At 43.0% G+C, this 25,154-nt stretch overlaps 1 protein-coding gene across 1 annotated transcript in view; it reads right to left on the minus strand.

Annotated features, from left to right (window-relative positions):
• Window positions 1-11,533, minus strand: part of APBB1IP (amyloid beta (A4) precursor protein-binding, family B, member 1 interacting protein) — a 44,605-nt gene extending 33,072 nt beyond the window's left edge. The window contains exons 1-6 of the mRNA XM_015414296.1: window positions 11,462-11,533; window positions 8,773-8,860; window positions 8,106-8,389; window positions 6,508-6,585; window positions 1,089-1,248; window positions 458-579 (exon numbers count right to left, since the gene is read on the minus strand). Of these exons, the coding sequence (XP_015269782.1) occupies window positions 458-579; window positions 1,089-1,248; window positions 6,508-6,585; window positions 8,106-8,389; window positions 8,773-8,860; window positions 11,462-11,533 (804 nt within the window). The remainder of the gene's footprint in view (window positions 1-457; window positions 580-1,088; window positions 1,249-6,507; window positions 6,586-8,105; window positions 8,390-8,772; window positions 8,861-11,461) is intronic.
• Between the last annotated feature and the right edge of the window lie 13,621 nt (window positions 11,534-25,154).

A 25,154-nucleotide genomic window follows, 5' to 3' on the forward strand; every position in this document is an offset into this window, starting at 1 on the left:
AGAGCGGGGAATCAAACTCGGTTTTCCAGATTAGAGTCCACTGCTCTTAACCACTACACCAAACTTCTTCAGATACAGCATGGACTGATCTGTAATTCTCTCCCCCAACCTGTTGTCAAGCTACACATGAAAGATATCTGAAGAAGTGTATCTGAATAAATGTGTCTGCTGTAACTGAAGAAGTGAGCGGTGACTCATGACAGCTCATACCTTGCCACTAATTTTGATAGTCTTTAAGCTTTAACCCTCTTCCTACCTATATGTAATGGTTGAGGATGTTCTGTTTCACTGTATCTGAAGAAGCATGCTTGCAAATGAAAGCTTATACCTTGAATAAAATTTCATTGGTCTACAAGGTGCCACTGGACTCAAACTTTGTTCTAAATAAAATATGGTTATTGTTGCATGAACTAGGCCACATGAATATACACACTTTTGCTATATCATATTACTTTACCTGAGGATTTTTAAACACAGCATATTTTTCACTTTTGTCCAAAAACAGAATTTTGTTTTCACTGTCCCGAGTCCAGTCTGATAAGATCTCAATTACGTTTTCATGATCTTCAAAAAATCTTTCTAGAAAAACCAAAAATGGTAATACTGCTTTATTCACACAAAAACATTCATCAGAGCACATTCCTAATCTTCAAATGCAGTAATTAACAGTCAATTACTGGCCAAAATGGGTTCCAAGGAAGAGCCTAACATAATTCTAGGTGCCAGAACATTAAAGCCCTTCAAAAGCAGCTTTTCCGAAATAGAGATTCCCCAGATTCTTTTTTTTAGTTTATAATAGAATTATAATAGAATAGAATTCCATTTTCATATACTTTTTTTCATTTATAATAGAATTCCATTTTCATATACTTTTTGCACACAAGCGGCGCATGCACGCACACATAAAGCCCTTAGTAGGCTGGTGGTTCAACAAGACTAGGAGACTGAAACTGAGAGAGAGAGAGAGAGAGAGAGAGAGAGAGAGAGAGAGAGAGAGAGACACCTGATGTAAAACCATCAAGTTGCCAACGTAAAACTGTTAAAATATAACATCAGAATTACAGATTCTAGGATGCCATGCAGCTCACCAATTTGTAGCTCTGTGTATATTTCATAAAGGCACCAGTCCACCCTGCAGTCACAGTGGGTTTTTTCAAAGAGATTATCCAAGACGTTGCGTGCCGTTTGCCGTTCATCCACCATCAGTGACTTTGTGCTGTTATCTTTCATGTGCACCTTGACAACAAGCTGGGGGAGTGAATAATAGATCAGTTCATTCATTTCACTGTTGACTGAAAGGCTACAGTGGTCAAGAATCTGTCTGGGCTGATAAGAGATCAGGACACAAGGGTGTTATTGATTCAAATGCATCAAGTACCCATGATTGGACTGGGAAAATAATATGTCCTGGGAGCATTACCAAATCAACACCCTACCACCCCTTTCTTTCTGTTTCTAAGAGCTAATTTATGCTTTGGGTTATTTAAAAAAAAATGGTGAAACACCCTGTAAAGATACGGTCTGTATGCTCTCTCTCTGATAAATTGTTGAACATACACAGAAATAGGGTTGCCATTCCATTAAAAAAAAATCCAGCCTCCGTACCTATTCCTTTAGCCAATGCAAATTATCTGCAAATGGAAGCAGGTTCTTATGCTTACTGGCATGAATCACTTCCCCTACTGACTGCTGCAGATGAAGTTGCCATTTTACTAGTCCACTGACAACATGCCCTAGCAGTCAAATAAAAAGTGAATCCCACAGATTCTACTGCCTTCCCTGTTCTTCACACCCACTGGATGTTTTATCCTCTCAAAGGGTTGGATCCAGCCAGGATTTTCACATGACCTTGCCCAATTCCCCTCCTTACTACAGTTCTGTCCCCACACGGCTTTCGCTCATGAAGGTTTTATGATCAGTGTTCCCTCTAAGCTGAGTTAGTGTGATCTAGCTCACAGTTTTTTAGCCTCCAACTCACACATTTTTGTCTTAGCTCAGGAAGGATGGCTGCAGAGCAGAATAATGTATGCAGTAGCCAAATCACTCGCTCACAACTTTAATGCCAGTAGCCCACAAAGTAGAATTTTTGCTCACAAGACTCCACAGTTTAGAGGGAGCATTGCTCATGATCTCCAGCATACCTCCTTCTTTTTACAGTCGGTGAAAAGTTGGTTGGATCCAAGTCCAACCCTTAGAGATTATGCGAAATTTTGCCATGATTCAAAATCTGACAATTTACTCTTTTAAAAGAGCTGCATTTTAAGTTATGAGAATGTTTTTCGAAAGACTAACTTTAAAATTTTTGCTGAGGGATTTTAAGGCAATAGTGTTCCAAATCAGATGTTAGGAGTTAGATTGGATTACTTCCTTTTGCTTATTCTTACAACATTTATACTCTGTTTTTCTGCCATCATCAGGGTCACCAAGACAGCTAACAGATTAAAAACTTACATAACAAAAACACCTCTTTAAAATGGCTAAAACCAAACAAAAATGCATGTTAAAACAATTGAAACCAACTAAAATATGCATACACAAACATAAAAACAACCATTAAAACATAGGACAGAAAGGAGAGATCACTGAAGGAACAAAAAAGTTTTCACCCACTGGTGGGAGTCAACTACAGAATCAAACAGGTGATTCTCTCTGGTGAGAGAGTTCCAGAGTTGCAAGTAGTCTTCCTCTCATGGAAGATTCCTCACTTAGTAGAAAGGAGCCATCAGATAGAACCCATGTGCAACATAATTTACATTTATTGTGTTTACCTTCACTACAACTCAATTATTACTTGCTCTTGGTATTAGATAAATAGTGCCATTCTAGACAGAATTACACCCCTCTAACTCCATTTAGGATTACCCAGCAATTGTATCCAACCAACAAGAAAGAAGAAAATATGTTTAACTAATTACAAACAGAAATGGACAGAACGATACAAGAAACAGTAAAATTATCCAAGAACTGGGGTGGAAAAAAACTTGGTTCCAGGTCAGGAAAACTCTGCTACTGTTCCACTGAAGTCTAATTTTAAACTGTCTGCAAAAACAGCTTTGGCAATACAGAGAGAACACTTCTGGATGAAATCAGGAAGGAACAAGCTTTCATTTTGCCTTTTGACAAATAAGATAGTTTAAGAACTTAAAATGTATACTTTCATTTCCTTTCTTTCGCAGTAGGGCAGAATATCGAGAAAATACATTGGGTATCAATAATCTACAGCATGCTTTTAAAAAGGGGGAAGTAATATCTAGCCACAGTTGTTCAACAGCCTAGAAATATAGTTGCGATGTTTTTACATCTCTTGTGGTATATCAAAACTATAGCATCAACAACAGCCTTCTCTCTCTTCTCCCTATTTATTTTTAGATATAAAGATTGTGCATGCATATCTTTCTCTAATGTAATTTTTTTTACTTTTCTTAAGTACTGCAGTACGTTACTGCAGCACAGGCAATAAGGTCTTAAACAGTAAAAAACATTATTTAAAACCCACAGTTGCCCCTACCTTATGACACTCTGTGGGTGTGAAGCAAATGCCATGCAAAGAACCAGTCTGTTCTCCCACCCCATCATTAACCCCTACTTTTGGGGCTCAGTAGTGAAAACATTTAAGATGCTGCACGTGACTCACTAGGGTTGCCAGGTCTTACTTGGCTGCCGGTGGAGGGGGCTGGGTTCTTCCTCCTCCTCGGGAGATCTTTGGATGACATCACCTGGAAGTGACATCATCGTGTAACACGTTGTGGGTGTGGCCTCTATCATTTGAGGAAAAACCATAGAGTTTTCCCTCAAATGATAGGGTGTCCTCCCACAACGTGCCCTGTGCAATGACATCACCTCCGAGTGACATCATTGCGCCAGGCATATTGGCCTGAACGTGGCACTTTGCGGGTGGGGTTCCCCCAACCAGCCAGATCCTGGCTGGCGAATTGAGGGCCCTAAAAACGGGCAAACCCCCAACCCCCCAGGGGAATGGCAGCCTTATGACTCACACTGGGAGCAGCTGTGTGATCAAACAGTCATGTGCCTGGAAGGTTAGTGCGCATTAGTCCTTGGAGTTTATTATAATCAGTGCTGTTTTGTGTCTACTACAACTGAATAAAAGTTGAGATGTACATGAATGAATTAATAAAAGTATCTGCATTGATAAAAAAAATCTACCTGTCAACAATCTTAAAATAAAGCACCGGTTTCTGCAAGTCATGGAGGAGGGAACTATTTCCATTTTTCAAGAGAAAGTTCTCAGTGTTGGAAATATATTAAAGGCAAGTGGGAGACCTATGTGGATTCATGGGGAGCATCTAATTTCCCCCACAACCCTTCCTAGCACCATTTCCTCTCCCTGCTTCCATTCCTTTACACCCATCTGTATCTCTCTGTCCAGCTTTTCCTCCTTCCCTTCCATTGGCAGCCTCTCCCCTTTTTCTCTCCTACCCGCTTAACTTTTTCTATTCTCCCCTCTTCAGCTTCTCTTTCTCTCCTCTTTCCTGTTTTCTTTTCTATTATTTATTTTACCTTTTTCAGTCGCTCCCTCCTGTCTTTGACTGAAAGAAACCAAGGCCTGGAAGGCTCAGCAATCCTGTTGTGGTTGCCTAGCAACCCCCCATGGCCACTGAGATATCAGAAATTATTATTATTATTGTTGTTGTTGTTGTTAATAATAATATTAATATTATTACTATTACTATTATTATTATTATAATATCCATAAAACAATAAAACCAATAAAACAGTAGATGGCATGATAAACAAAACAAAAAAACCGTGCCTTGTATCAGGTGAATATAAGTATATCCATATAGGTATATGGGCTTTTGTCTCTTAAAGCTACAGATGTCGGGTTTTTATCCCCCTCCTTATATATATTTTTAGACTTCAGATTTTTCTACAAACCTAGGGCTTCCCTCATATTCACAGGGCAATACCCCCATCTGCCCCTAGCTGCATTGTGTGGATTTTTTGATCCACACCCAAGGGCTCAGTTCAGAATTGGATATAAAGATTTTCTTAAGATCCAAGCTGCAGGACTGGGCTGCCCACACAAAAATAGTTACTCTTTATGGAAGATCAAACTTGCAGAAAAACAAAGTAAGGAGTATTGGGTGTTATAAACAAAGTTTAATCAACTATTTAGAAGACTTCATTTGGAAAACCAGACATTTCTTACGGACAGATGTAATCCCCATTTTCATAACTGATCCTGCTGGTAGCAGAGTAGAAAAAAAGCAACCCACTTGGAAATAGGAAGTGGGTTTGCCTCCTACTTTTAGGAGATAAGAATGCGGAACACAGTTCTTCCTCTTTTTTAATGCTCATTCTGATGTAGTTTATTGATAAATTATGAGACTGGGTGGATGGGTGAACTCAGAACTTCTCTTGCCTTAACTCCTCCTGCCTTCTATCCCCCTCCCCCTCAGCTGTTCATTACCATGGTGGGCTGAGAGAAACATAGACAATGAGTCCAGTAGCATCAAATTTGCACTGAATGTCAGGGCTTTTCTGAGAAAAGTTCTGAGGTAAATAAAGTAGTAAAATAGAACAAACACATTTTATACCAGATCCTTTGCTTGACTCTGTCAGCACACAGGAGTTCAACAATTAAAAGCTTTGACCTAATCTTTTTCAAGGACATCGAGAATATAGTGATTTCTATATTACCGGTACTTAGGTGGATGTATGTGTTTTGGCATTTAATCGCCATAGGCATGTGCAGTGCACATTTTCTAAAAAGTAGAGAGAGATGTAACTGCCTAAAATATGAATGATGGAGTTTTCCCTCAGAAAGAACAATGAAAAACTTGACGGTCAAACTAGACATTACTTCGGGGAGGGGGTGAGTTAGGGGGATGAGGGCCTGCTGCCCCCCCAGCTGTTTCCCAAAGCTGCTCTCTCTCTCTCTCTCTCTCTCTCTCTCTCTCTCTCTCTCTCTCACACACACACACACACACACACACACACACACACACACACATTGCAGGGAGTTGTTTACATAACTGGAGGACCACTTGAGGTATCCTGAGCATGTGACACTCCGAAATGATGTAAGTAACTCCTTGATGGGGGCCATTTCAACTTCTGAAAAAGGCGTGTAGGAAACTCCCCCCCCAATACCACAGATCCAAGCCAAAAAGGGCTCCCGATGGTCTTTAAAATGGCATTCTCTGGAGTTGCTGTTTGATTGAAGGAGACATGAATTTGGTTAGGGAAACCTACACACATCTCGCCAAAAAAGTGTAACTTCGAATTTGGCACTGAATTGGAAGAGCTGGAAGATAAGTTCAGAGTTTCTCCTGAACTAATAGCTGAAGCATTACTGCCACCTTACGCAACTACAATGGCCTGATGTGGTCATCAGCTTCTTTTCACAAGGTATTTGCTATCTGGGTATGCTGTTTCACTGTTTTTAATCCTTCCCTTTTTAAAAAAAGAGTACAATATCAACTGTTAGAAAATGATTGCATTTGATGTTTAAGTATTAGAATCCAATATTTCACAAAATGATACCTTTTTAACCTTGGCTTCCTTCAGTTTTTCTAATGCAAGTCTAATCTTGTCTGCTTTTGCTTGTGCCTCTTGTTCTTCCTGCAATAAAGAATAATGTTTTAAATCCAACTTAGCAACAAGACCCTTGTGACCAATGTTCCCTCTAAGCTGTGGAGTCTTGTGAGCAAAAATTCTATTTTGTGAGCTACTGGCATTAAAGTTGTGAGCGAGCGATTTGGCCATTGCATCAATTCGTTTGCTCTGGAGCCATACTTCCTGAGCGAAGACAAAAATGTGTGAGCCGGAGGCTAAAAAACTGTGAGTTAGCTCACACTAACTCAGCTTAGAGGGAACACTGCTTGTGACAGACAGTAAATGGTTAATGCTGTAACCTGATCTGAGAACCCTGAGTGACAGGGGATTCAAATGGAATTATTCAGTTGAGATAGTCAACTGACAGTTGACTGGGAAGGAGGGCTAAGGGAGTGAGAGGATCAAGAAGGATCCTCAGTCAAGCCTGAGGGAAATAACTCCTAGAAAAGGGAAGTGATCCCTATCCAGTTCTAAAAGAACAGGGTGATCCTTAGCCTGTGGATAAGGAAGGAAATTGGAATTTGTTTGAACAATCCTGCCTTTACCAACTTAAGTGTCTGTGAGACAAAGAAGCTTATGCTTGTATATTTAAGCAGAGACTGCCAAGAAATCTCTCTCCTCAAGTTTTAAAGACCTGTCTGAATAACGGAAACAGTTACTTGTTTGTGACAAATTATCTTTTGTTTATTTGTATACAAAGTTACCTCATTCCTTTTGTCTGTTCACCTCATAAGTCCTACACCTGCTTCCAACCTGACTATTTCCCTTCAAAGTTACATAAAGCAGTTTGGGGTGTTTTTGAACTATCATCAGCCTCTCATGTGCCAGCAAGAAACTCACCCCTTTCACTATACCCTTCAATAACACTTGAATGTGCACCAGAGGCCTTTGGAGGCCTCAGCTTAAGAACACATCACACTCTTAATATGAAGAGCCTGATTCAACGGTTTCTACACAAGAGGAAGTATCTGGCTAGCTGGTTTATATCTGCATTGTTAAGTGTGGGGATCACATAAAGAAAACACTTTTTTTTAAAAAAAAGGCTTACAAGAAATCAATCCTCTCAACACCACATCAGAACCCATAATTTGGCTTTTCTAGATGAGGGGTTGGATCCAGTGGAAGAGTTAACAAAAGAAGCTGGTGGATTGTTACTTTCCTTGCCTTCCCTGAGCGACTCCTCTCAGAGGATCAGCAGATGAGCAAAATGAGCAAAAGGACAGGGCAATGCAGCACCAAGGGAGAATCAAGTAAAATCGCTTCCCTCTCTTCCATCTGAGACTTGCATCAGCAGAGAAGGGAGAAAGGTAATTTGACCTTATTTCACTCCTTAGAGGACTGTTGGGACAAATGGAAGGGTGTTGGAGAAGGCAGGAAACGATCTCCTCCGTCAATGGCTTCTGTGGAACTCTTCGACTGGATCCAACCCAATCTATTTTGTTACTGAGCAAATATCCTCAGAATCATTCATACCAAGAGCTTTGGCAGAAGTTTGATTAAAATTAGTTTCTTCTGAGGTGTCTCACCTGTGTGAGCATTTTATCAGGAAGTGGTGCCCGTTGTGGTGGCAGTGGAGGGCCAACGGCTAGGTCTGCAGGGGGAGGCGGCAAGTCATTCTCCACAGTGACGTACAAGTGAGAGTTGTAAGTGGCAGAGGCATTTGCTGCAGGCTGAGTCCCAGCAGTTTGCTGATAGTGAGAAGCATCCTTCTGTTCTTGGGAAGTGGTCTTCTTTTCTACTTCACTGATGTCTGCTACAAGATCAGCCATTAAAGCGTCCAAATCAGTATCTTCCAGGGTATTTAAGGATTCTGTTAAGAAAGGTTCCAGATTCATGAGAGATTATTTCAGAGTCTGAGAGCCTTCAACACACTAACATTATCAGGAAGTCTTCCACAGACTTTCCCCAAGCTTTCTGCTTGGAAGACCTGGCTCCTAAGCCAAAGAGATAGGTGACAAAGACAACCTCTTTCATACCACATTTCAGCACAACATTAGAAAATATTATAAAAATGTACCTATGCCAGATCAGATCTTGATCAGAACAAAAATAAAATGTTATAATAATTGAGTACAATATTAAACAGGGCAACTTTTACAGCAGTGTTTTCATTTAAGCCTTGAAGATTCATTTCTTTCAAGACAAGGCCCAAATATTTACTGGTTATAGTAATACAAGTTGCTAGGCACTTACCATTTAAATCCTTAAAACCAACCACAAAATTAAATTCATTATTAGATGTTTTGGCAGATGGAGGTGGGCCAATTTCGACTTCTAAACTCTGAAAGAGAAAGGGAGGGGGGGAACACTTCAATCTGTATTCAGAGGTCACAATAAGCTGTGGTTTATTTAACCCACAGTTCATTGCACAAACCTTGCTGGAAAATCAAGTACAATACAATTCAGATTTTTTAAAAGTTCTGCTGTGTAAGTCCTGGCTCAAGTAGAATTAAACGAAAACAGGAAAGCACTCTTTTCAGAAATTCCTCTTCCCCAGGATCTCTGTAACCACTAAAGCAGGACTTTGTATAACATATCATCACCCGGGAAGTATAAACAAATATATATGTGAAGAGTAGAGTGGGTGCAGCAGAGTAGCTAAGGGACCCTGGTATGAATTATGAAGTCTCCAGTTTGAATCTTGCTTTTTCCAAGGCCTCACTAGGTGGCCTTGGGGAAGCCCTCATCTCTCAGCCTCCCATATACTGACTTTCTTAACAAGAATCCTGTAAGGATTACAACATAGCGCATACAAAGCATTTTGAACATCCAAAAAGCACCACGCAAATGCTAAAAATACTAATGGAGCTGCAATTTGTCAAGCTTTTTGTAAGATCAAAACAAACATCTAGTGAGTGATGAGAGGAGATACCAAAAGAAGACAAATGAAGCCAGAACACCTAAGAATCGAGAGCAGGCTGGCGTGCGACCAAGGGAAGAGCACATGCAGGGGAAAGTTGCGCTGGATAATTTGTAGTACGGAAGTCATTTGGGAGTCAGCAGCAGCCTCTGTCATGACCATCATAAAAGCATCAGAACAAAGTTTGAGTCCCGTGGCACCTCTAAGACCAATGAGGTTTTATTCAAGGTATAAGCTTCCTCACTGTGCATGCACACAAAAGCTCATACCTTCAATAAAACTTTGTTAGTCTTAGAGGTGCCACTGGACTCAAACTTTGTTTCTACGGCTTCAGACCAACACGGCTACATACCTGGAGCTATCATAAAAGCATGGCTGCATTGCCATGCCCTATCCTCATCCCCAAGCCAGCAGACTATGCTGACAATGTGGCAACTAGAATGTTAATTTAAAAAGATTTAAAGCCAGAGAGGCTGCCTGTGAAAACAAGAAATGTGGACTGTTTGTCTCTAAAGCTAGGCTGATCCAACTGCAAGTCTTCAGAATTCATGGAGTACATGTGCCTTTTTTAAAAGAAGAAGAAGAAGCAGCTGTATATTAAAAGTGTTTTTGCATGAAAAAAGCATACTCATCCACCACCAATTATGCTATGCAACCCTAATGCCAACAGCATGATGTCCAGCCTTCACAGAAAGCATGTGAGGACTGTTATCCTGTTCTTCATTCTTCCTCTTTCAAAGTGTGGACACACATGCCCTAACCAAGGGACACAATTAGGTTGTGGTGCAAAAATATCCTAGGCTGGCACTCGTTGCGCCGCACCTGCTTTAAGCAGCTGTTGCTGCTCGGAAGTCACCTTGGTGAACGATACTGGAAAACCTTTAATCACAGCGAGTGATTAAAACAACAAATTTGCTGCCAGAGGATGTAGCGATGGCCACAGGAACAGACATTAGGATAGGTCTATCAGTGACTACTACCCATGGAGACTAAAGGAATCATTCACACTCAGAGGCAGGCAGTCTCTGAATCCCTTTGTCAGGAGGCAACATCAGGGAAAGGCCTCGGCCTCTACACCCTGTAGACCTCCAGAGGAATGGATGGGCCACTGTGTGTGACAGGATGCTGGACTAGATGCACCACTGGTCTGATCCAGCAGAGCTCTTCTCATGTTATGTTCTTACCTACTGAGATTAATTTTTGCAGTGTATTTAATATTGTTGTGAGACTGGAGTTACCATGGGTCAATCCTATGATCTTGGCTTAAAGTGGCACACCTGGGGGTGGGGGGTGGGAAGAAAGAGAGCCTATGACAAAAGGAAGAGTGACACTTCTTACAATTTTAGATGTCTCCTCAATGGGCCTTAATTGCAGGGAAATGGCTCTGTCCATGTGTCTGTCACAGCCCAGGGGAGGCAACCCTCCTCCCCGCTAAGGCCAATGTGTGTCTGAAGAAAAGATCAGTTTGAATATGGCTGACACAGAGAAAGAGGCACTGCCGTGAGCGGGCTGAAGCAGGACGAGGGTGCAGGATCTGGGGAGCTGATGGCAGTAACAGATCTGCTTGGCTGTGGCAATACCTCTTTTCGTCTATCTGTGCTTGACTCATATATTGGTAGAGAAAGGACAAATGACAAAGGGGTCCCTTCTCCACTAGGAACCAATGTTCCCTCTAAGTTGAGTTAGTGTGAGCTAGCTCACAGCTTTTTAGCCTCCAGCTCACACATTTTTGTCTTAGCTCAGGAAGGGTGGCTCCAGAGCAAACTAATTTATGCAGCAGCCAAATCACTTGCTCACAGCTTTAATGCCAGCAGCTCACAAAGTAGAATTTTCGTTCACAAGACTGCACAGCTTAGAGGGAACATTGCTAGGAACTAGCTCAGGTCAGTGCTGCTCCTGAATCTCCTTGGTATTTGGAGAAGTATAACAATGAAGAGCTGAAGAGGAAGCAGGAAGCAAGAAATGTCTCCCTTTTCTACCCCTTTACCTGTTCTAGCAAGCAGTAAAGAAAGCAAACCGCACCTGTGTCAGCAAATCCATTTCTCCCAATAAATTGCTGAACATTTGGTCTAGGTCCTCGCATGCTTGCTCCATCTGAAAAACAGAATAGATAAAAATATCACATACCTGTTTACAATATGAACAAAAGTGCCCTCCAGTTTGATTCTTTTAACTACCGGTACCTTTCTCCCTCTGGGTACTGAAAAAAAAATCATTTGATTTTTAAAGTGCTTAGAGAGATGAGTGGTCTCTTTTAGAGTGGACCTGTGATCACCTGCATTGGGCCCTTTAAAGAAAGAGATTCTGGTCAGAGTACGGCTTGCCAGGGAAAATAAGCTCTATTGTATTTCAAATCTTCCGCTTTGTTCACGGGTAACATACAGGGGATCCTGTACTGCTGCCATCATTTACCTCCTGGATTGTTCAGTTTCAAGGAAAATTTAGGTGGTGAATGATTACAACAGCAGAAAAGGAAAACTTACAAGTTGAATTATTATCATAATAACAGAGTAAGCCAGAGAAGTATGGACCTCCCGTCTGTAGGTCTTCAAAGAAATGCAATTTATTGGAGGACAAGAAAAATCAGTGGGTAGAGAACATTTAACATGACTTTTCACACACACACACACACAAAAGATTTAAGTGACTTAAATAATGGCTACTGATTATTGCACTACTCAATGAAACAAAGGAAAACCAACAGTATGGTCACATATATTAGAATTACCTGAGTAAGAATGGGCTGGCGGTGGTGGGAAAAGTGATGGCATCAGAAGAGCTAATTTTCTAGGTAAATCATCAGCAATTGACAATAGTAGACCAACTGGCCATTAGCCAGCTTTCAACAGCATCCCATTTCTGATAACAATCAACACAGTCATTCTAAGCAGAGTTACACCATTATAAGCCCACTAAAGTCAAATTAACTATATGCAGGATTGCACTGTGAATCACTTGAAAACAAACCATGCTTAAAATTCAACTGTAGAGTCATTTAGTAGAATATTCGCTGGCGCTATGGTGGGCGGGGAAAAACATACATGGAAGTTTTAAATGTCTATTACACACTTTAATGTACTACATGGTCCTTTGAGTAAAGCAGCTTTTATAATAATGGCCAGTGGCACTGAAGGTAGATCTGGTGCCTCTATGGAGGAAGCACCTTTAATGGGCTGAAAATGCTTCCCCCCCCCCTCATTTGAGCAGGGCTAAAACTTCCAGTACCCCCTACAAGAAATGGGAGCGAAGCGTATGCTTTCAGCATGAAGCCACCAGTGCAGTTTTCAAGCAAGTCACTTAAAATCAAGGAATGCTCTCCAATGCAACTTGCCGTTCTTTATACTTCCAAACAAACTTACCATGCTAGAAATGGTTAACAGATGAGTAGGAAGAAGATTGTGAATAAAGGTTTCAGAGTACTACCACAGGAAAGCACGTGATTACAGAGGGGAAAAATTGCATAAGTCTCAACCTTCTTACATGTGAAAATTAATCAGCAATGAAACGGAAAGACCAGAACTGGGTACAAGGCAAGCAATTAAGGTCACTAAGTTTGCTGTTCAGTGGAAAAAAACTAACCTTTCTGCCCAGCAAATGATCACTAATCAGTGTCATGCGATCAATCCTGATAGCATCGATGATAAGGTCAAAACCCAGATATGTAATTTTTAAATGGCTGTACCCATTCCTTCCAGGCAAGTACCAGTACTTGAAGAAGAAACCTCGACAGGGACACCAGCCAGTTAATATACAAGCAGGGTGATCCCCACTGTCTTGCTTTAGAGTCAGGGCCTGCCAGACTCTTTTAGGTTCGTAAGGTACCCAAGAAGAGATCCAATTTAACATAACAAGATGTTATAAGCAGGGTGGTGGCTGGCTACACAAGGCAAGATCAAGCAAAGACAGGCACGCGCATCTGTCTCTGAAGACTGCGATTTCCTGGCAATCCTCTTGAGAGGCCACTCCATGGCGTTACTTGCTGGTGACACACCTACGCAGCTTCCCATCAGCAAGCAAGGTCCAAAGACCTCATGGCTTGCCTAGTTTTTTAAAAGTTGCTGCGGCCTGACTGCATGCAAGCCTTTCCACAGGCAGGCTTGTTCACCGCCTTCAGTGTTATCTCTAACTATGAACCCAGTGTCTGGGAAACTGAAGCCTAGGATAGAGTGAAAGAGGGCAAATGGAGGGAATTAATGGGATTCTATAAAGAGTCACTCTCTCTTTGCCATCCAGTGGTGTTACCCATATAAACGCATAGCACCCACCAAACCACCCCCACCCAGGACTCTGTAAACTCTCAGGGGCTTGAGCAGGCCATTTTGCCCTTCCCCAGGCTCTCAGCTGCTAGGACCAGTTCTGTGCCTCCTAGATAGGGTTGCCAGCTCTGGGTTGCGAAATACCTGGAGATTTGGGGGGTGGAGCCTGGGGAGGGTGTGGTTAGGGGAGGGGACTCAGCAGGGTAGAATGCCATAGAGTCCACCCTCCAAAGCAGCCATTTTCTCCAGGGGAACTGATCTTGGTCATCTGGAGAGCAACTGTAACAGCCTGGCGGCGGGCCACCTTACTCCTGGACCTCCTCAGTCCTCATCAGGTCATTTGCACTGCACGCCAGGAATATCATGACAACACTTCCAGAAGAGGCTCATAATAACACAAAGTAAAGGATGCCAGAGATACAGAACGCACCAGTGATAGTCTTTTGTTACATCAGGAAGTTAGCTGAAACAGCCAGTTTGCCTTAGGCAAAGCATCCAATAAGCATAGATCATGGGTCATCACTCATTGTAATATCTGCAGTGGGACCTGTACTCTTGGCAAAAGGCACAGCACTGAGGATTTTCGACAGCAGTAGTGGTCTTGCACAAATCTTTTTTTCATTTTAATGGGGTATCGTGCCCGTGGCATTCAAAGAAAAGGCCTGAAAACTGTGGGAAGATGGCTGCCAGCTTGTAATATCCAGACCGAGCGCTTGTCTGTCTGCCATCCAGGCTTGGGTGTGGGCTGAGGGGCAAGAGCCAAAGAGTTCTGGGCTTTCAGCACTTGTCCTGGAGCTGGAGGTCATAGTCTACCGCCAGAAGGAAGATCTCCTGGCAGAGACAAAGGAAAATCGGTTCTGCACGTATGAGCTTTCCTCCTCTTGTTCACTCGTTTTTCGAATGTTGTGCTTTGTTTTTTGTTGTGAGCAGGTTAGGGTCCCCATTTGGGAAGACAGGCGGGATGTAAGATAACTAAATGAATAAAATAAACTAAGAGTACCAAGACAGCCCCAGTTGTTCCAGCCCACTTTTTGACGTTCACAGAGGCCAAGCACATTGACTCAGAGGATTCTACGCCCAATCCGTTCAATGCCAATATTGTGTATATAACACTAGGCATGATTACAGGAGCGCTCAGAGCCAGGCCTTGGTCAGCCTTCTTCATTAAGTGGGGCTATCACATTTCCAGGCACGACAAGCCAGGGCTTAAAGTGAGGCAGCACACCCACTGGCCCCATCCTAGCTATGGCCCTGGGGCCTGTGAGGCCAGAGATAGATAAGGAAGCAGCTAGGCACACTTTCCTCTTGAGTAAAGGATAAAAAGATACAGGTGAAGGACACACAGCACAACTGAGACGGAAGCGTTGTCCTGAAATATTTGATCATGACACAATACAAAGCATTATTATTCGACTGGTCAAGTAATGGCAGCTGACCATCTCAGTCCTAATTATAGCCTTTGTAAAAAGAAATTAATTGGTTCTTCAATATGGGCATGCCTATATGCCATCTTTGGTCACATTATGAGAAGACAAGAGTCACGGGAAAAGACAATAACGCTAGGAAAAGTTGAAGGCAGGAGGAAAAGAGAAAGACCCAGCATAAGATGGACTGACTCTAGAAAGGAAGCTACGACCCTCAGTTTGCAAGACCTGAGCAAGGCTATTAATGGTAGCATGTTTTGGAGGTCAGTGGTCATTAATTCATAGGCTCGCCATGAGCTGGAAGCGACTTGACACACACATATGCCATCAGTTTGGAAAAACAAATAGCAAATATTATTTTATAACCGCTTAATATTTAGTATTAATTATTTGCACATTTCAAATATATGGTCCTTTTTTAAAAAAAGGTTAAAAAGTTAAAGATCAAGAAAAATAAACAACTTGGAATCCTATACATATGTTTATAGAGGTAATCCCATTGAAATCAACAGGGCTTCTGAACAAACATGATCAGGATTGGGTTGTTAGAGTAATTCTAGGTGGCAAGAAAAACAATCTACTGCTTGGTAAATAACTGCTGCTATCTGTTCAATGATCTGTAACCACGAATTCTTATTCCTTGGCAACAGCTTTTTGCCCCCCCCAAAGGAAAAAGAAATTAACCAGACTCTAGATTAATAGAGAGGAGAAACAACCTCAGCCATGAGTTTACAACCGTTCCCCACATGCTAAGAAAATCCAAATGGATTCAAATACTGCAGTACACCCTACAAGGCTCTGATTACCATAAATGAATGGCAGCAAAGCAGTCGGCTGCTGACAAACTTAACCGACCAGTCATCTGATCAGATACGGTAATTGCTGGGGAGACAAACAGTCAGCAAGACCCCTCAGGCATTGCAAAGCACCAGGCAGATCAAGCTGGTGAATATTTATAAGAGAGAAAGGAGGTTATCAGCCAGGAAGCTCTATCCTAAGAGATCGCTGAAGTGAAAGCAATGTAAACAAAGTTTTGTACCATTGCCGCCAAAGTGACATCTTAGCCCCGGGCATCTGTGGCACAGCTGGATGTCACGGCCAGATGCCATGTTTCATTAACACCCTCTCACTACCAGGGGAAGAAAGATGTATGTAGAAACATTTGATAAGCATTTAGAAAGTAAGTCACTGGCAAATGGCTGTCGGCAGCTTTCCCCCCACATATGCAAGAAAGCACGTTGTAAGCAAAGATACGCTTGGGGGGGGGGATATCTTTTGTTGCATCAACAACAAAAGTCAGGATCAGATCCTGGCAGCCACTTCATAGGATAGAATCTCTTTGCACAGGTTCCTGCCACCCAAAATACAAGCTGTATTTTCATTTTGTTTCTTTCTTTATTTGATTTATATACCGCCCTCCCCACAGGAGCGCAGGGCAGTTTACAACAATCTTAATGTAATGCCATTAAAAAGGTAAAAAGGTAAAGGTTCCCTTGCTCGAAAGCCAGTCGAATCCGACTCTAGGGTTGCGGTGCTCATCTCCGTTTGTAAGCCGAAGAGCCAGTGCTGTCCGAAGACGTTTCCGTGGTCATGTGGCCGGCATGACTAAACACCAAGGCACACGGAATGCTGTTACCTTCCCACCAAAGTGGAACCTATTTATCTACTTGCAATTTCTTGCTTTCGAACTGCTAGCTTGGCAGGAGCTGGAACTAGAGACAGGAGCTCACCCCGTCTTGCGGCACCCGGGTCTCAAACTGCCGAACTACTGACCTTCCACAGCCTGCAGTTCAGCGTCTTAACCACGACAATTGAAACAATAAAACCATAAAATGCCATGCAAACAAGTTAGTTCCAATGTCAATCAGATTATTTAAAATTCAGCAGCAGTGTTCCTTCTAAGCTGAGTTAGTGTGAGCTAGCTCACCATTTTTTAGCCTCCAGTTCACACATATTTGTCTTCGCTCAGGACAGATGGCTCCAGAGCAAACTAATTTATGCAGTAGCCAAATCGCTCACTCACAACTTTAATGCCGGTAGCTCACAAAGTAGAATTTTTGCTCACAAGACTCCACAGCTTAGAGGGAGCATTGTTCAGCGGTACCCCGATACTGGGATCCAGGCCACTGGAGGGGAGATAGCCAGGAGGGAAGAGGGATGTCCGCAGTGTCAACCAAAGGCCTGGTGGAAGAGCTCCATCTTTGTAGGCCCTGTGGAGCTGTAATAGATCCTGCAGGGCCCTGATCTCATATGGAAGCTCATTCCACCAGGTGGGGGCCATGGCCAAAAAAGCCCTGGCCCTGGTCGAGGCTAGTCGGACATCTCTGGGGCCGGGGACTGCTAGAAGATGTTGATTTGTGGACCTCAGTGTCCTCTGGGGCTCATATGGGGAGAGGCGATCTTGAAGGTATGCTGGCCCCTGGCAGCATAGGACTTTAAAGGCAAGGGGTCATTTCCTGCAGGAGCGCACAGGAGCGGAGCTCCGGCAGTAAAGAGCTCATTGGGTGGGCACATGCAACAAGCCCCACCCCCTGCTCCCAGCAGCCCTCAGTCAGAGCAAGAAGCAGCCAGGTAAGCTGCAGAGGGCCCCCCCCCCGGCCCCCTGGCCCAAAACAGTCCAGTGGCACCTTTAAGACCAAGTTTTATTCAGGTACAAGCTCTCCCTCCTCTGCGAGGACAGATCTGCACATCCCCACCCCCAATAGCTAGCAATCCAAAACAGTCCAGTGGAGCCTGAGCGGTGGGTGTTGCCTTCTGACACACTTCCGGTGATGTCAGGGGGCGTGGCATATGCAAATAACTTATGCTAATAAGTTATGCTAATGAGCTCCTGCACCTCTTTTTCTACGAAATGACCCCTGTTTAAAGGTAAGCTACAACAGTGAAACTGTGCACTGAATTTTGCCAGGAACTGCTGCCCTTTACCATATCTGCAGCTGGATGCTAATGTCTTCTTTTTTGGGTTGAATTTGCCATACCTTGCTTACGTGCCCTAGAATAAGTATCCCAGGACCCCATACACCCTGCCCTGCCTGAAGTCACAAGAACACATACAGGCATTATTTGCTGGAGATATTGGAGGCACTGGTGATGCCAGCAATCCTCCTTCAGGAATGACCAGACCACAGCAGGTAACACTCATGGACATTCTGCTTCTGATGCTGTGCTGATTGCCGCTCTCTTAAAAGCCCTCCAGAATCAGGAACCAGATGCTTGTGCCCATCACACATTAAGAAAAAAGCCACCAAGTTCTAAAGTGAGAATAATTTTAAAGAAATGTGTGTGTGTGTGTGTGTGTGTGTGTGTTATCTATTATACTACAGTATGCTAGCAATTGGCTAATCCAGCCAGGGTTAATAACTAGCAAGACTGAGGCTAAACATGTTTACTTCAGAGGTCCCAGACTGGAACTCCTGATATGGAATTTGGCCCTAAGAAGCGGCCAGCCACTGATGAATGATAGGACCTCGACACTGGGGGTGTGTGGATTAATGTTCTCTATGGGCTCATTTTCCAAGTGAAAGTGCCCTCATGGGGCACTTTATCCCCCAGCAAAGGACAGTCAGGCATCCTATTTTGCCCATATTTTTCCCTGTTGGAATTAACTACATGGGGGGTTGTTTCTCAGGCAAACAGTGCATGGGAAGGCTTTAACGCCCCTACTTCCACCCCAATATTGTGAGCCCAAGCCATATCAGACCCTCCCCTGGGGTGACCAACTCCAGGTTGGGAAATTCCTGGATATTTGGGGATGGAGCTTGGGGAAGGTGAGGCCTCAGTAGCCATTTTCTCCAGGAGAACCTGTCATCTGGGGATCAGTTGTAATTCCAGGAGATCTACAGGCCCCAACTGGAGGTGGCAACCTTACCCTCCCCCCAGCTGGAAAATTACACATCAGGAGTTCCAGTTATGGAACTTCGTGGTAACATACAGTTTGGGCCCTAACTGAAGCATCAAAAATGCTATACATCTGAAAGCTTGTGTGCAAAATGTACTTACCTTTTCTTACACTACTTCAAGATATTTATTTATTAAATCTACACTTGGGCAAAAATGCATGGCACTCAGGTTCCTAGTGTGTCAACCTATGATTTAGTGATTTAAGAGAGAGAAAAAACCCTTTGCATAGATTCTTATCAAACAAACAGCACTTCAAGATCTTTTCACTAAACAGATGGACTTTATCAGCAACTGTAATTTCTAACGCTCTAAAACTGATTAGTCAGAAGTCAAATAAAAACATGCCCTTCAGGCAGGTTGGATTGATAGATAATTTGAGGATTATTATTTATGTTAAACAGGAACACAAGGGCCAATGTATAATTGTAATGAAGGAATTTTATTAATGTTGCAATTTGCCTACTTTCCCTCACCACCATTTATTTATTAGTGGGATGTTAAAAGAAAGGTCTCATAGCGGAATAAATTGCGGAGTATGCCTGTGTTCCAGTGAAGGAATCAGAAGGACAAGCTGAGCTTCAGCAGTAGATACTTCTCTGATGAACCTGCTTGAATGGAACCAGAGAGTGGGAAATAAGGATTGGGGCAGCAACTTACCATCTTCCTGGTGTGACCTTGCACACAACATGCAAAAGCAGGGTACCTTTCCCCAGAATACTCATGCTCTGAGAATGATGGGCCACCTATGCAGAACAACCTGCCCCTGACCTTCAAGGGAGACTTTTGCTTCAAAAGCCACTCAGATATCTAGACCCGTTCTGCTAAAACTGTACCTGGTGGTTAGCTGATCTGCAATGGATAGGGAAAGCAACTTTTGAGAAATGCATGTAACCACTAAGAGAGTGGCTCAATTCCATTGAATTGTTATGGGTCAGCATTACACAAGCAAGCTTACGCATCTCTTTCTTCCCCACCACTAGTCTGTCCTTCCCTCCTTTCCTACCCAGATGTAGCAAATCACAGTTTGCTGTTACATCCAGACTGGCAAGTAGTGGCTCGCACCTTTGCTCCAAACCAGAATGCGGAGCCACAGCTAACTAGAAACAGAGAAATCACACTGCACGAGAAGAGGTTCTCTTGGGCAATGCCAAACCATGATTTGGCATGATGTTTAAACCAGATCAGTGTGTGTGGGCTCCTTGTTCACGTCCCATCAGCTCACTGAAATATCCCTGACAAGATTTCCAAAAGGAAAGAACTAATGGCCTTTCTATTATCAATTAACCAACACTCTATGAACAGACGCACAGGGCACTAAAATGAAGAAAAGGACAGAGATGACCCCAGAGACAGGAGTAACCCGTGTCCTCAGGCAGATCTGATCTTCCTGTTTTTCAGTCAGAACTTTTTTTTTCCTGATCTTCCGTCCCCCTGCCACATATTCAAGAATCAGTAGGACTGAGCAATGTGCATGCGCATTGCCTTGATGCTACCAGGAAACATTCTTGTTCTCTATGTTAACACAACAATATTCTATATATATATATATAAAAGCTTATTTTGAATATGGAATGCCTTCTGCCAAGTACCCAAAAATTAGCAAGAGTGATCAATTCATTCACAAGTTATCACTGTTAATGAGTGCCTAACTACTTGCTACACTCAAATCCATATCATGGCACCTCAGTGTGGTAGTCAGAGTGTAGGTCTAGGATCTGGGAGACCCAGGTACAAACCCCCACTTTGCCATACCAAAGTTTGCTGGGCCAGTCACACATATTCAGTCTAACCTACAGGTTGTTGGGAGGATAAAATGGGGGAGAGGAGAGCCATGTAAGCTGCTTTGGGTCCGGGTGGTGGTGGTGATGAATAAATAAATAAATGGGAAATAAATTTTTTAAAAAATAATAAAAGGACAGTTTCAAAGTGTGAATTTGGAACTCAGACACAATGAGCGGGGAACTGGGTAAGGGATCCCCCTTCCCCAATGCAGCTCCATGTTGAAAAACCTTTTCATCCAAAATTCACCAAATCAACATAGGGATCTATCATACCCATCTGCATGTACGTAGGAGCCTCTGATATGTTACGCTAGCAGAGGCACTGATATCTAGCAGCAGAAGTCTTCCTCCAATGCAAGCCTCTCTTGTGACTGAGGAAGGCTCCTTCTCATGAAGGAAGCACTTCTGCTAGTGAAATGGATCCCTGGTATCCATCCTGCAGCTTTCCCCCAGTAAGAAGAGTCAAATTAGCCTAGTGGTATGCAGGATTACCTTTTGATTTCTGTTCATTATATCATCAAAATTCATCCTCTGCACAGTGCATCTTGCCTTCCATGGGCCTTTGATCCTGCTGATTACTTACACTTATATAAGCTGATACATCTGTCTAATGAGGACCTGCAACATGCTTCTAACAAAGTTGGCTCTAGTCCACAAAAACTTTTCCTAGAATAAAAACTTGGCAGTCTTCAAAGTGCCACCAGATATATATTTATTTTTAAACATATTGATACCCTGCCTTCCTTTTGTGGCTCAAGGCAGCTTGTAATTCCAAATTTAAAAGCATATAAAGCACAATAAAACCGCAAGTTACCCATAACTCACGCCCCCATTAAAAGACCTATAGAATAAAACAGCCTTGCAGCACCTCCTTAAACTTCTAAATATGGAACCCTCCTCACTTCCTCAGGAGTCTGTTCTGCCAGACGGGAGATAAAAAATAAAGAGTACAGGCTCTGTTAGCTTTCGAGTAGGCTACCTTAAATGGGTGGCAACTCAGGGCACATGGGGTTACTCAGGGTGAGGCTGTCCTTGCGTTTTGCTGCAACAGAATAACATGGCTACCCCTCTGGAAATATTTACCTGCGTTGGTTACTGTTCTTTACAAGGGAGTTAAAGATCAGTTCAGGTAAGAAAGGATTACTCACTTTAGTGAAGAGGCCTTGTTGTACCTTCTTGCTGTAAGACTTTTAATAGTTTCTGCTGTGTTGATAATTCTGTATGAAGTGTTAGTCTATTGACACCTCCCCCAAACAATCCATGAAATACATTTTTTAATTAGGACCAAACAAATGCTCACTTGTGACAATCTGATTTGTTTTAATTATTCTGCAGCTCTCCTCTTCCCCACATTTTAAGAGGCTCCCAATTTCACCCTGTTTACCTCTAAGGCTGCTTAATCCAGTCCAAATGGATCCAGACCTCCTTCTCAGGACTGAAGAGCTGTGCTCTTTATCGAGCTTGTGAACTAGAGCTGACCCAGGATTCTCCTTCCAAAATGTTTATCTTCTTGTTCAAGTAGGAGCTGGCATAATGGTTGTGTCTAATCATTACAAAGTGAAGCATCCCTCTCCCATTGGTAGGCAGGATCCTCCCACATCCCTCCTGTGGTTTTCTGGATCAGCAGTTAGTTAAGCGTTCTCATCAGTCCTCCCTGCAGGAAGCCTCCTCAAGGGTGCAACCAAACAGTGAACTGATAAGTCATCTATCTTTAAATGCAGCCTTTATTCTCCGAAATGTGGCAGAAGGAGGGGGGGCGGGAGAAGAAAAGGCAAAAGTAATGGCCCCTATCGTACCACTTCTACCAGAAGTAGAGCCACTGAAGTTGGAGGAAGGCTCCTTTGGCTGGAGGAGGACTTCAAACTTTGCTAAACAGAGTGGTAGGATCCAGGCCAACAAATAGCAGCAGTGGGACCCTGTCATGAAATGGCTTTTGGAAAGGTATGTGTGTGTGGGAAGTTTAAAACAGGGCACACTCTCATCCTGGCAAAGAATTCAGTTTCAGCCAAGAAGAATCACAGTGGTTGGAGATTACCTCGATTAGACGTTGAGCCATTCATGTACCTCACATAAGCAGTTCCAAGTGATCCAGCAAGAGCACATTCATGTAGTAATGTTGGTTGCCGATTTTCCTCCGCGTGATCACTCTTGGGCACATCTGTGCATCTGTGATTGCACAATACATGACCTGGCTGAAGCTCAGTCCACCTTACCAATGGTTTTCATAAATCTGGCATTCCTCAGAGCTGGCGTAGTCATGGTGCAAAGGTTATCCACATACAATTTTACAAGAGACATTTCTGTACTTATCAAGTCCATTTTAATCCTGCCCTTTCTCCAACAACCTCAGAGCAGTGTATGAGATCCTTCCTTCCTCATTTATCCACACAAAAACCTTGTGTAGTAGGGTAGGCTGAGTGTGAGTGACTGATCCAAGGCACCTAGTGAGCTTCTATGGCACAGGGAGGGGGATTTCAACCTGGATCTCCCAGATGCTAATCCTATACTCTAACCACTGCACCACACTGGCCATGTTCCCCTGGTAATGAGTCCGCATGTAGACAGTTGGCACTGATACAACAGAAAGTGCCCATATGAACCAGGCCGTGGATGGTTCATGGGCAGAGGTCATTTCGGGGGGGGATCGCGGGGGAACGCAGTTCCCCCGGGTGAGGTACGGGGGGCGGGGCACATGACGAAGCCCCGCCCCCTGCTTCCAGCCGCCCCGCTTCTGGCCCTCATTCAGCCAGGAGGAGGCAGGAGAAGAGGGAGGGTAAGTTGCTTCCTCCCTGCCTCTCCCCACCCCTGCCTGCCTGCCTGGGGCCAGGGAGGGCCTTCGCGGGGCTTCCTTGCACTCCCGCTGGCCTTGCAGGTCCACAGCCGGGCCCCTAATGGGGCTCGGCAGTGGAGCTGCAAGGCCGGCGGTGGCGGCCGGGACCGTTGGGGGCGGGGTGTGTGGCCTTATGACACATTTCCGGTGATGTCAGGGGGTGTGGCCTTATGACACAGTTCCGGTGATGTCAGGGGGTGTGGCATATGCTAATGAGTTATGCTAATGAGTTCCCCTAGCTCTTTTTCTACGAAATGACCCCTGTTCATGGGACCCATTCAGTTATAACTTATAACTGAATAAGAAATAACTTATAGTTTAAAAAAAACCCTGAGCAATATATTTGTATTAATATCACCATAAGTGCAGTTGTTCTGTCTCACTTGGAATTTCACTTTGTTCTGTTAAATAATCAGCTATCGGGAGCCAAGTTGCAAGAAATTTAGAAAGAGAAGTGTTGGAGGCAAGATGCAACACCAACCACGTTCTAACCAGCTGCCAACTATCCCACAAGAGTTTGGCTCTACTGGAGAAGCTTGATCTATGATTTTGGATGAACAGTTATAATATAAGCAGGATTGGAAAAGAGTTATGTGCCTGGTTGCCCTTAGTGCAGTTCCTAGAAATTGAACATAATTTATCTGTAAATATCCATTACATTTTAGCTGGACAAGTCAAATGGCTAACATTTTTGAACTGTTGACATCTGAATTTCTTTCTTTTCTTTTTTTTTTAGGTAAGCAACATTTTTTTAATCCATTTCCCATTCTGATACAGTTTCTTTTTTTTTTATAATTATTTTTTATTGATTTTAAAACATATAACACACAACATCGTATCCCTCAAGCAATCACCCTCACCAATCCACACCCCCCATACATACATAAACACCCAAGTCAGAACCCCTTCTTCTCTTGACTTCATCTTTTATCCATCCATTTATAAAACGTCTCACATAGCCCTTCAATTACTAAAATAAATAACAAAGGTGAGAGAGGGCAACCTTGTCGGGTTCCTTTCCCTATTTCTATCCTGTCTGACATATCGGTATTAATTATAATTTTTGCTTCTTGTTTTTTATAGATTGCTCCTATTCTGTTACAAAAGTTCTCTCCACAGCCTATCTCTTTTAAGTTCTTCATCATGTAAGTCCAACTTATGTTGTCAAACGCCTTCTCGGCGTCGAGACATCTGAATTTCAAGCAAACAAAATTAAGATATTGAGCAAGATGAGGCTCTTTAGAACTGTCTGTTGGCTTCCACTGAAGGAACAAGAATTATGCTCACAGAAACTAGATATTAGTATCAGGCATAAGATCTTGCACCTTCAATAGCTTTTGCTGGTGAAAAAAAAAAGATAACAATTAATTATAGCCCAAAGAAACATTAGGTGTGTATGGGGGGGGGAGGCATGGATGTGTTTTATACAAAAACATCCTATCCAGTCATTTCAAGTGTACCCTTCCCCACAACAATCCATGTGAAAACTGCTCATCATTTCATAGTATAACCCATCAACCTTCA

The sequence above is a fragment of the Gekko japonicus genome, unplaced genomic scaffold, assembly GCF_001447785.1.
Source record: "Gekko japonicus isolate JY-2015 unplaced genomic scaffold, Gekko_japonicus_V1.1 scaffold80, whole genome shotgun sequence".
Classification (NCBI taxonomy): domain Eukaryota; kingdom Metazoa; phylum Chordata; class Lepidosauria; order Squamata; family Gekkonidae; genus Gekko; species Gekko japonicus.